We start from the raw sequence: 13,218 nt of genomic DNA on the forward strand, positions 1-13,218 counted from the left end.
AAACAAAAAAAACACTGCAATTATACATTTAAGTACAGAGTAATATTAAATAACTACATGTAGGTTTAGAGTTAGCTGCATGTAATTATACACAATGTATAGTTATTACTATAGTAACTACATGTAACGCTAACATATGTAATAATGAATGACACTGTAAAATAAAGTGTTACCAAGTATTGTTCAAATGACTTCCCAATGCTACTTGGGAAAGAGAGACATTTTATGAGAGTGTGTCTTGAGGAGAGAGTTCTGGGTGGAAAAAAACCTGACCTACAAACTGCTGATCAGGAGTAACTAGCATAAAAGCAATGATGCTAGCTATACATTTTTCCGTAGCATGACTAGCCCAGCTGTTTTTCCAGTTTGCTCATTTCCTCAGCTCACTTGGGCACAGACAATACACTTCTGTGTGGTATAAAAAACACAAAACAACAACAGCAACAAAAAACAGCTTGTTATAGTAAAAGCTATGTTACAATGAAAACAGCCCGGCTAGTCATGCTACTGAAAAATGTAGCTAACTTCCCTGCTTTTATGCTAGTTACTCCTGATCATTAGTTCGCAATGCCCCCAGAAGTCTTTTCTCCAGACACACTCCACAGACCACATGAGGCATCTAACACCAGGATCTTAGTAAGGGTGAGGATTGAACACTGTGTATACAGTACCTACACTAAAAACAGTCCGGCCATAGCAAATCTGAGGTTAGATCAGTCATTGTTTTGGTAGTTCTGAAGCATCAACTAACAGACCCAACCAGATCTCATGGCAATTCAAAATGTCTAAACCTACCCGTCACTGGGGTTTACACAAATCGTACGAATTTGTACGAATAAGCCACCTCATAAAATACGTACGAATTGGTCGTGAGATAGCGTTGACAGACCTTAATCAGAGTAGATGCTATATTTAGAGTGGCATAAACAAAATAGAGTCTGTTTAATGGGCCTCACTCCTGAAACAGAACACATTTTTGTAAACCCACTCTAATGTAAATTCTTGCTCTGAATTTATTGTTGTTACAGAAACTTCTGCTTGTGTTTCATCAATGATGTTGCAACTGAATTTGTCCCAAACATATTTATGGAAATACAGTGTCTGTCTCACTTGGTTGAATAATAATATTACCCTGATCCTGGAACAACATTTCATCAGATTTGAGGGTCAAGTTTAAAGTTTATGTCAAGTTTAGGCTTACAACCAGGGTTATGTATAATACACCAATCATTTCCATCTGATTTTAGGGGTTAGTTATGGGTAGGGTTAGGTTTAGATTTAGGGATAGGGTTAGGACTATGGGCCCGTCCACACGGAGACGCGTATCACTGTATACGTATACATTTTTTATCGTGTTGGCGTTTCGTCCACATGGATCCGGCGTTTTGGGAGACTGAAACCGCTATTTTTTGAAACCGGGTCCTAAAGTGGATACATCTGAAAACGACACCCTTGCGGTTTCGTGTATACAGCCAATCCGTCTATTTTGTGAAACGGTGATGTCATCACACCACGTCCTGCGTGGAAGGAAGACTAGAAGACTAGACTAGAACTAGACTAGAACTGGAAGACTGGAAGACTAGAAGGATAACAACTACGGGCAATGGGCATGCGCACATCAATACTGCGTTGTTTAATTACGGTATTTGCATTATTGTAAGGGTATGTTTAGGGTTGGGGTAGGTGTATGCGTTAATAAAACACATCTGGTAAGTAGCAAATTTATTTATTGTTATTTTATTGTGAGATTTTACCTCACCTCCGACTGTTGCCGTACCTCTTCTAGCCACAACTCCTTTTCTCCGTTTTTAGTGTATTTCTGTGGCAGAATTACAGTGCCACATACTGGCCTGGCATGTATACTACATCGTTTTGAGCCGTTTTCATGCTCTCGTGTGTACGCAGATATTTCTTGAAACGAGAAAAAAAAAAAGATCGGATAGGGAAAGTTCTGGCTTCGTGTGGACATGGCCTGAATTTGTTCTGGAATGTTGTTCTGGGATAAAAAAAAATGTTGATCTAGAAACGTGACTCCATTTTAACCTAGGTGTCATTTCTATCAAATAAAATTAGCTGTTTACTTGGACTAAAGTCTAGTATGCCAACAAAACAATTCATGCAACCCAACATAAAAAATACTGATAATAGGAACATACTACTTTATTCAGATGGATTGTTCAAGTTCAGCCAAGCAAACGTTAAAAAAGTCGGCTGTAAAACCAAACCCTATGTTTTTTGTGGAAGACAGGAAAAAGAGCATGCAGATCAGCAGCAGGACAGGAAAATGGCATGGAACTCTGGCTTAATATTTTTAGCTATAAAATTGGATTCTGATCATTATAACACGTTTTGACTGATTTAATAAAAAAAAATGTATAAACCCTTAAATGCATGAATGTTTCACCAATCATTATTATATATTTGGGTCTTTAGCGACTCAGATCTAACACAGATGGACTTCTACATGTCGCGATAATATAAAACTATCCTGATACTAGAAAAACAATTACAGAAGATTAAAATAAAGCATATTTTGTTACCTTCTGGAGCTTGGAAGGGTTCAATTATTTGAGCAGGTGTTTTATACCATCATCACTGTCCTAGCAGAGCTAATTTCCCAGTAAATTCAGCATCTGGCTCATATTCACCATCTCAAACATATTCTCAAAACTATTTTCAACATCTTCAAAATCAATATTTTGATTGCTGACAGCTTCTTCACCAGATCCACCATAAAGTGACAGTGACACTAATATTTGATTGCGTTCAGACTTGCTCTACAGTAAATCGCTGAGCCATTTCAAGTTTTGCTGATGATACTTCCTATTATTTTGTTTTCTGCCTGCAGTAACTATGAGTGAAACTTCACTTTATCATTGTGTATCAGACATTGGCACCTTGAGAAAAAAATGTACTTACAATGTTATGCTGCGTTCACACCAAACACGAATAGAGCGTCAGGAGCGAGTGATTTCAATGTTAAGTCAATGGAAAGGCGTGTTGACGCGCGTCTGGAGGTCCTGTGGCACGATAGATGCGATTCTGCCTCGTTCACACGAATGACGCAAATTGATGCAAATTCATACCATAGTATTTTTTCCCCTACTATGGTAGTCAATGGTTGCTCTCTCTGCTTGGTTACAAACATTCTTTAAAATATCTTCTTTTGTGTTCAGCAGAACAAAGGAACAACTTCAGGGTGAGTAAATGATGACACAATTTTCATTTTTGGGAGAACTATCCCTTTATGGGTTAAATGCTGTATTTCAGAATTAATTCTGCAAAAATTGAAAAAAATTACATTTCAACATCAGAAAAGGCGCTGTATAGGTAATTATACAAAAGCAACTGCAACATTTTAATTGGAATGTTAGTTTACATGGTTATAAACAAATAAAAGGTAAAAAATAACCTGTAGGGAAAGTTCTGTGTAAGTTATTTTTTTTTTAGGTTGTAATAATAAAGCCAAAAAATAACTTTTGGAAACTGTGGGGAATATGCAAATTTCATAAAAACAAAACTCTGCATTTTTACATCATCACTTAGTATGATTTATAAGCTGTCTTTGTGGGGACATTTTGTCTTCACAACGTAGGGTTTACCTGGACCACACACACACATGTTGCAACCACTTAATTTCCATAGATTAAGCAGGTTGCTCAGTGTGTTTTATTTTTCTGATCCAGCATTTATTCTCCATAAATCATTTCATGGATTGAATGCACTGACCCAGCTATTTTAGATGTTGCATAAGCAATCCTACTATCTCTGTGCTAATGTGCATTTAAACCCATCTCTGAGGACTCTGTGCTAATAAATAGGTGCTAAATGCTTCTAGCAAGTATGATCCTCAGTAAAAGACCTAGGACCAGATCCCTGCCCCAATCTATCCATGGCAATCGGAAAAACACCCACAAGACTGTTCTCAGATCAGTACTAACGACTCTATCGTGAGGCACTGCTGTGAGACTGAGGCTTATTATTCAGAATTAGCAATTTGTTAATGCTCTTTTAATGGCCCCACCGCTGACATTTCATTCCAACAAAAACAATCCTGCCTCTAACAAGCCGTAGTTATGAATGAAAAGGGTATGAAGTGCCTTCAGTCCTCCCCCTAGATTCCAAATAAATGGCTCCGCTGCAGTCAAGCAAAACATACTTTGTACCCGCAAAAGCTTGAGGGAAAAAACCTCTATCCACATGTTTATGGCTTATTAGGTCTGGAAATAAAATGGTGATTTTCTCCCACTGTGCGGTTATGTAATCCATTATATCAAAGCTTATAAACGTGAGGCGGTTCCCAGAAAGCAAATGGCAGGAATGTCCTCATCATCCCACAAATGCGCTCAAACAAATTGAACGTCGGGAACTTTTCACTGTCATCTCATTCATGCATACGTGCAGGAAGAAGTGGAACTATTGAACAGGGGGGGCATGTAATGAGACATCAAGTGGACTTATTAGTCAAAGGCTGGCCGAATGCGCAGACCCTGCCAGCTGTCTACAGCATCCCAGCCATCACACACACTCTCAAGTGCTTAAAGCACTGCACGGACCGTGATATTTATGTAACATGCACTCAATAACCTCTATATATGTTTGCAATGCCCTGTTTTTGCTGTCATGTTGCTATATTACTAGACGTTTTTTGCTGATGGATGTTATTTGTGGCCTGTGGAATTGTTCATATAGTTTCTGAAATTCTGATCACAAATGATTTTGAAACACCCACAACACGCCACCATGGTCTTTGTCGCTCATGCTGCTTGATGCCAGTCTTTAGGTCACTTGGTCAGTCCTAGAGATCCAGACAATCTGTTTAAAGCTGACTGCAGTGTATCCTTGCAAAAACAGAACATTACCTTAATGTTCCCATATGGTTCCCATTTGGTACCATATGGGATGTTGCAAAGATGTTTTTTAACCTAAAGAGAACTTATACAGGATGTTCTCTAATGGTTATTTTTATCTGTGATGGGTAGGTTTAGAGATAAGGTTAGGATATACAGTATATACAGTTTTCACTGTATACAAATCATTATGTCTATGGAATGTCCCCATACAACATGGAGGGTTGAGGTCAGGACTCTGAGCAGACCGATCAAGTTCCTCCAGACCAAACTCACTCAGCCATTTTTTTATGGACCTTGCATTGTGCACTGGTGTGCAGTCATGTTGGAACAGGAATGGGTCATCTCCAAACTCTTCCCACCGCGTTGGGAGCATGAAATTGTCCAACATGTCTTGGTATGCTGAAGCATTAATAGTTTCTTTCACTGGAACTAAGGGGCCAAGCCCAACCCCTGAAAAACAAGCCTACGAGGCCTAGCTGAAGCAGGTGTGTGTTCAGGTACATACTGTATGTATTATATTCACCCATTATAACCTGAGTGCCTTAAAAACTGAAAGTCAAAGTGTTCTCTTATCTTTTCTATTTTCTTGTTGCTGTACCCCATTTTCTTTGGTTTTACAAAACCCAACAAACTGACTCACTGTCTGCTGTCTACTTAGGGGGCTATCTTCTAAAGCAGCATCCTAAGAAAATAAAAATAGTGGTCGTCAAGTCTACCTTGGTACAAATGTACAATGACTTTATAGAATTCTGTCTATGATGCTGTAGGACTGGAACACAGCCATATAGTTCATTCTTCTTCACCTTCAGGTTCTCTTGTTCTTCTTTGGACATCGTTTCTCGAAAGGCTGCACTTCTTTTCTTTTGCTGGCTCTATTCTCCGTCTAGATTTTTTCTATAGAGGGATTATTTCTCTCCTCTCGGCCTTGATATGTCTCTCACTCTTTCTCTCTTTGGCCCGTCTCCTCAGGACAGACTGCACTTGTGTGCCAGTGTCTGCGGCCCTCCACTCCTCAATGAGTTCCACTCAATGGGCACAAAGGTCTCTTGGGGGGAGCCTGGTCGTAAACCCATCACACCGGGCCCTAAATCTGCCCGGCCGCCCACCGTGGCAGGCCCTCCCTGCTGCCAATCAGAGCAGAAAGTAGACCAGCACAAAACCCTTATCACAGCAGAAAACCAGAACTCTTGTGACCTTCAAGTGTGTCTAGAGCCAAAAGAGACCAGGCGGTTGAAACACAGGTCTGAGCATTCTGCACTCTGGCCTAGACAAAGGTTATTACAAAAGACATCATGAAAAGAGAAGTTGCACATCAACACATTACACTCGAGACAGCACATTACACTAGAGAAAACAACTTTGCTCGAATTAAATCTCAAGCACAATGCCACTGTAGATTTGACAGTGCATTCTGCGCTTGACTGAACCATGAACTCCAAGCAAGCACACTTGGGGCAAAAAACAAGCCTAGACACACAGACGCCATACAAACAGAAGTCTGTCTACATGACTGTCACAGCAGTTTACTGTAAATCTAGTAAAGTTACTGTTTTGCCTTGGTGAGCATAAGAAATTTCATGACCAACCCCAAACTATATATATATATATATACAAAAAACATACAAAAACAATCTATGATGCCTTAATTATTTAAGATATTAGATTAGGTACAAATCTTAAAAGAAGCACACTTTCTTTTTAGTGTTGCACTGCAAGAAATCATTGGACATAAAATAGCTGACATATTATTACACATTTCCTGCAGTTAATATAGCCATTAAAGAAATAAAAGCAAACTCAGCATGAGGACTGTAAATCAAAAGCACTGTTGACACAATCTCAGCAACATATACGTATGTTTCAATGGAATGTAGTGATGTTCAGAAATGATGAGGCAAATTTAAATATAAATTCATGTTCCAGTTAAACTTACTGTTGACTTATTTTCATGTTAAATAAAAAAAAAACTTTATTACTACACTATTAAATACAGTCATTGTTTTTTTGTATTTTTAAATTAACAATGTAATTAATGTGTTAAGATAGACGCAGAGATGCACCTTTAATTTCACCTAAAGGATTGTTTGCTAAAAAAACCTCACAGGTTGCGACCCCTTTCGGGGGAACTCCATGCTGAGTCTGATGTCCATGCTATGGGGAATGCCTCAGCGTGATTGCGTCTGAAGCATGTGTGAAGCTATTTCTATCCTGATGGGTGCAACATCCCCCGTGACACGTGACGGCGTATAGCGGAAGCAAGAAAGGATACCCAGAACAAAGCAGTTTTAGATTCAGTCTTCAGCAAGTGCTCTGTGCTACTGTTCGTCCTATTTGGTGTTTTTTTGTCCCATGAGGCCCTTCATAGTCTCGAGGGGGCTGACTGCCCTCTGCATCTTCCTCTTAAGACACCCCGCATCCGCCATGCCCTCTTTGATGAGAGTGGCCAGCTTCACGGCCCTCGTGGTTCAGTGTGGCGCGGAGACTCAGATCATGGTGGTCGCAGGTGGAGCTTGCAGAGGAATTTGAGACAAGCCCAGCCCTTTCTTAGCTCTCACCTGCAGGTTCCAGCGCTTTCACTCAAGAACTGGAAGCCCGCTCTTCCGGCCCGAGTGAGAGCCAGATGTTAGCGTTATCCAGCTCTGAGGAGATGTATATTGTTAGCATCGAGGCAGGGGATTTGGAGGATTTTCCACCTCCATCCCCGCTTGTGCCATGGCCAAGTAGAACATTGTTTGGCCAGTCGAGAAGCATGAGGCATGCTGTAAAAGCAAGTAAGATGAGTGCTTCCTGCCCAGTAAAACACAACCTCCATCTCTGGAACCTACCATTCTATCAAGACCTCCAGATAAAGGTGTTGAGGTCCTGGAATAAGCCATTCTCCTCTCGCATCTCCAGCCCGCACGCCTATGGGACGATGCCCAGGTTTTAAGAGACGCTGGCATGCCATCTCTCTCCTGAGGCTGCATCGTCCCTCACGGCCCAGACCATGCCCACCAAGCCCTGGTGAACAACATCATCTTTGGTGGGCAAGGCTTATATGGCAGCAGGTCAGGCTGGTGAATTCCTGCACACTATGGCTATACTCCAGGCACACCAGGCAAACCTGCTTAGATACCTGGATGAAGGCAAGGGGGTTGGGCCCAACACGATTAAAGAGCTGTGAAACATCAACCTATCAGGGATTAAAGAGAAAGAAAAATCTTTTCTCCTAGATGCTCCACTGTCTCCTCCTGGCCTCTTCGGTGATGCAGTCAGTTTGGTTGGCAAGAGATTCCAGGAGGCTATGCGACAGTTGGCGGCATTCCAAAGGTTCATTCCTCGCCAGTCCCAGGTCCCAGCCATCAGCCTCCAGTTCCTCTCAGTGTTGCCGTTCTCATCCACCAAGAATCAAGGGGTGTTATTTGTGGTGGTAGGCTCTGATCAGGCTCAGGTGCTGGAACAAGAAGTTCAGTCTCTCTTGGCGAAGGAGGCCGGGTTGTACAGCCGGTACTTCATAGTTCCAAATAAGGATGGGGGGTTGCATCCCTGGAGTTACAGGTTCAAAATGCTGACAATTCAGCTTATGACCCAAATCAGATCTGAGGACTAGTTTTTCACAAGAGATCTAATGGATGCATACTACCACATTTCCATCCTTCCTCAACACAGAAAGTTCTTTAGGTTTCGCTTTTGGGGGTGAAGCTTACCAGTATCAGGTTCTTCTTTTCGGCCTAGCATTGTCCCCTCCCACCTTTATGAAGTTCATGGATTCAGCTCTGGCTCCGTTGAGACTCTAGAGCATCTGTGTATTTAATTATATTGACAACTGGCTAATTGTAGCCCAGTCTCAGGAGATGGCGATTCGGCATCAAGATGTCGTCCTAGCCCACATAAGGTACTTGGGGTTAAGACTAAACTGCAGTTCAGAGGATAACTTATCTAGGAGTAGTTTTGGACTTGGTTACCATGCAGGCATGTCTGTCTCCTGCTCGTATTGAGTTGATTCTCTTAGCAGTAAGGAGAATCAGGCTAGGCCAGGCCATACCTGTGAAACAGTTTCAAAAGCTGTTGGGATTCATGGCATCTGGGTCCAACGTGATTCTGTTTAGCCTTCTGTAAATGAGACCATGTCAGTGGTGGCTCAAAACCAAGGGTTTTTCCTCGAGGGGCAAGCCATTTCACATGATCAAGGTTATGCGCAGATGCCTTTGTTCCTTGCTGATTTTGAAGAAACCTTGGTTTCTGTCTCAGGGACCTGTGCTAAGGGCTTGGTACGCTATCACGTGTCACAAGGTGATGTGGTGCCAAGCAAGATCGGAATAGTTGAGGCATTCTATAGCTTCAACATCAGACGCAGCATCTCGTTCCCTTCTAATGGAACCATAGTTACATTTAAGGTGGCATAAAGCAGTGATATCTAAGTTGAGTTGTTCACAACATTTTTGTTACTCTTCCCATTAACGCCAATATTTGTTCAAACTGATTTGCGGATTATCGCGTGAATGGCCAGTACTAGTGCGATGGAGGCACTGACACTTCACATGTGACTTTTCCCCATTTATTCTTAACTCTTTTCCCGCCATTGACAGAAATTTCCGTAATTTGTGAGACAACGCTTCTTCGCCATTGACGGAATTTTCCGGTTTTCCGTGTTTTCACTGTTATACGATAAGGGGCGCTATTGCACATCTTCTGAAAGAGTACTTAACAAAACACATATGAAGAAGATGCAAAGAAGAGGTGAAGAAGAGGGGCCGAGGCCCAGGGCTAGTCCTCCCCGCACACATTTACACAGTTTTTACAGCCTGGACCTGAACTATACACCGGGGTCTCAAGTGCTCTTGTTGTGCCCAGAGAGCTTCACACTAGGACAGGCATTTGTCAGCCATTTTGTCAAGTTCGTAAGTCTTTAAATGAGGTACCATTATCATTAAATGAAAAATTATGCATCTACATCTAATAACCAATAAAACATTACAAATCAGAGCAAAATTAACATCCAGTACTTAAGCATCACCCCCCCCCCCCCCCCCCCCCCCCCCAGGTGCAGATCAGGTCTCTTACCTTCTAGCAGGTCACGTGCCAGACCCGGTTCTGCCCCTGTGGACCGAACAAAGTCTGACAGGACCGCATCCATGTCCAGAGTCATGGGATCATGTGGCTGTGCTGCCTACCCTGCAGCTTCACACTCTCATCTACACAGAAAAAACAATAAACATCATATAAATCAATGTAGAACATCATATAAAAGACAAAACATCAACAACAAAAAGTGCAGACCACAAAATGAAGCATTGCCAGTACATCAAGCTATTATTTGAAGTTAGAAAGTTGCGGTTGATCACATTCAGATTAATCAGAGATGCCTGACGAATGAGTGATATATGATATGACTGCGAGTAGTGTCTGGAAAATGATCTCAGAACAGCTGACGGTGAGACGCCTGGATATGATTAGGAATACTAACAAACTCCCAAAGAGAACGTGGGGCACAGCTGTTGGGCATAATGTGGCTTAATTAGAGAAAAGAAAAAGCGAGATATAGGCCTATTGTGCTTTACCAAGGTTACATCTGCACTAATCTGGATACATTTGAAAACTAGTGCTGTCTATCGATAAAAAAGCCTTGTCTCCCTGTATCTTCTCAGTGAGCTTTTGTTGCATTTTAATCATGCACGGTAAGCTGATTTTAGCGTTCTCCGACATTTCAGAGTCAACAAGAAACATTTGAAAATGCTTGAATATGCTATAGTGGACAACAAACAAACAAAACTGCAACATGTGCTTATAATAAACAGAACTAATAATTATCATTATAGTTATCTTTATAGATATCATTCTTTGTGTGAACAGGCCTTAAGACATTAGGTTGTGGTAGGTCAAAACCTGTTGTGTGTGTGTTTTGGTGTGTTCGCAGCGTCACATGGCCCTGTGAGTGAGTCATACCGCTGGACAGCAGACAGACTGGTGTGATGTTTCAACACTGTGATGACAGTATGCGGGCTGCGTGTGGGATTTTTATGCTGGGCTATATTGGCTGTGACATTCTGCTCAAGGCCTTTTTTGTCATCGCCTTATGAAATGCGCCATTGTTTGATGCTGGTGAGATCAGTCTAAACCAACTATGCTGGCGGGAGGGGGCAACACCTACAGGTTAGCTGCAATCACAGAGGACTGTTTATCTGTGCCCGTGTGCCGTGTGTCGGAAGACTGGACCGATGGCCAGCAGCTTCCGCACCATCTACGGAGCATGACACAAAAATTAGAGGAATGTGGAGCTGCCCACAGTGGAGAAAAGGCTTAACTTCCTATCGAGTGCAACAGAAAAAGCTGAGCTTCTCACTACTGACCCGAAACATGCTATGAATGTGTAACAAACCTCAACAATAAAAAGAAGCATTAATGATATTTATAATGATTTTATCATGTTTATATTTAAAGGTCCCATGGCATGAATTTTTTTTACATTAATATGAGTTCCCCTAGCCTGTATATTGTCCCCAAGTGGCTTGGTGTAAACCGAGTTCTGGCTGTCTTTCTCTGCCTTTGAAAAAATGAGAGCTCAGACGAGCCGATCTGGAATCTTGCCTGTTATGTCGTCATAAAAGGAAAGGTTACCTCCCCTTCCTCTGCTTTGTCCGCCCAGAGAATTAGGAGAAAATGGATTCAGTTTATCAGTCGCGATGTCAGCACAGGCTTTACAAACCGACTTTTACCATATGGATTCGACAGCACCGCCACAAACACTGAGTAACAGTGTTCATTAATGCCTGATCTGTGATCAGTGATTTCAGATGTGTAGCTAAATATTCAAGTTCACGCAGACTTTCTTTCGAAATCGTTTAATACTGTTGTTTATGCATCAGTGAATCAAGCCAGTGACTAAACGATCAACAACTGTAGCCTTTCATGTGATAGGAATAGATCATAAAATAACGCTATAGTCAACACTTTGACGATTCATTCATCTCAACGGCTGTGATGGTTAAAAAACTTAGTTTAGGGTGTTTAATTAAAATGTATTTTATACAGTATTTATTTACGTTTTTCATAACTTGCAGTTTGTTTCCTTGATGTTTTAATTCTATTAGGGTAAAGTTTTGCTTAGGGCCCCCAGGACCTGTAGGATCGGCTTTTATAATTGTTTGTAATTATAATGTTTCCAACAGTTCTTCTAACCCTAATTGATGGAGTGTGTAGCTTTTCATTTCCTAAACAACCATGTAGGTAGACACATCACGGCCATATTCCACGATGACTATCTCAAGATTAAGTGCCGATTCATGTGTGAAAATCCTCCAGACCTTAAATTCTTTGAAAGTCTTTGGGATGTGCTGGAGGAGACTTTACAGAGTGCGGGACCAAAAATTGAAGCCCCTTTTGATGGAAATAAATGTTGTTATTAAATTGTTGAATGTATTATTATATTATATTATATTATATTATATTATATTATATTATATTATATTATATTATATTATATTATATTATATTATATTATATTATATTATATTATATTATATTATATTATATTACATTTATTATATTATATTATCTTATATTATATTATATTATATTGTATTATATTATATTATATTATATTATATTATATTATATTATATTATATTATATTATATTATATTATATTAATTATATTATATTACAACAAATGTTTGTTTTCAAGGTGAAAATATTAGCAGCAGTGCTTTATTTAGCATGCTAATAACTAGCTGTTTTAGAAAACAAGTGCACATATTATGTAAAGGTCCCACAGAAACACTTCCAATCTGGCTCAGGTGAACCAGCTTAATTAAACGGCCTCCTTAAAGTGATTCATCGACGCTCAAGTTTTTACCATCACACCAACACAACAGTGCATGATAAGTATGCTCAATGAGATTTTATGATTATAGTTCCACAGAGTCGTTTACACCGCGCTCTCACGTCTCATCATACCTATATCCTGTTTTTGTGTGTAAATCTATTTAATTACTTCAAGAATACAGTTATGATCCATTCTCAAAATTCGAAATCCTTTTAGTCACTTTATTTCACATTTTTCACAGGGGAATAATACAACAGACACACATGAAGAAGGTCTGCGAGCCAATGAGATTTTATGCTCAAAATGCGCTGGTTAAGCATTTAAAGGGTTAGTTCACCCAAAAATGAAAATTCTTTAAAAAAAAAACTAAATAACGACTTATATAGTGATGACCGATTTCAGAACACTGCATCATGAAGCTTTGAAGCATTATGAATCAGTGAGTCAATTCAGCGGTTTGGATCGCAAAGTCACGTATTTCAGCAGTTTGACGGTTTGACACGCGATCCGAATCATGATTCGACTCGCTGATTCATAACGCTTCGAAGCTTCATGATGCCG

General features: G+C 40.4%; 1 protein-coding gene across 1 annotated transcript in view; it reads right to left on the minus strand.

Moving 5' to 3' along the window:
• Positions 1-13,218, minus strand: part of otud7a (OTU deubiquitinase 7A) — a 121,368-nt gene that overhangs the window by 56,472 nt on the left and 51,678 nt on the right. The window contains exon 3 of the mRNA XM_079810051.1: positions 9,897-10,027. Coding sequence (XP_079666177.1) covers positions 9,897-9,981 — 85 coding nt within the window. The 5' untranslated portion in view covers positions 9,982-10,027. The remainder of the gene's footprint in view (positions 1-9,896; positions 10,028-13,218) is intronic.

This window comes from Gobio gobio (assembly GCF_949357685.1).
Source record: "Gobio gobio genome assembly, chromosome: 25".
Classification (NCBI taxonomy): domain Eukaryota; kingdom Metazoa; phylum Chordata; class Actinopteri; order Cypriniformes; family Gobionidae; genus Gobio; species Gobio gobio.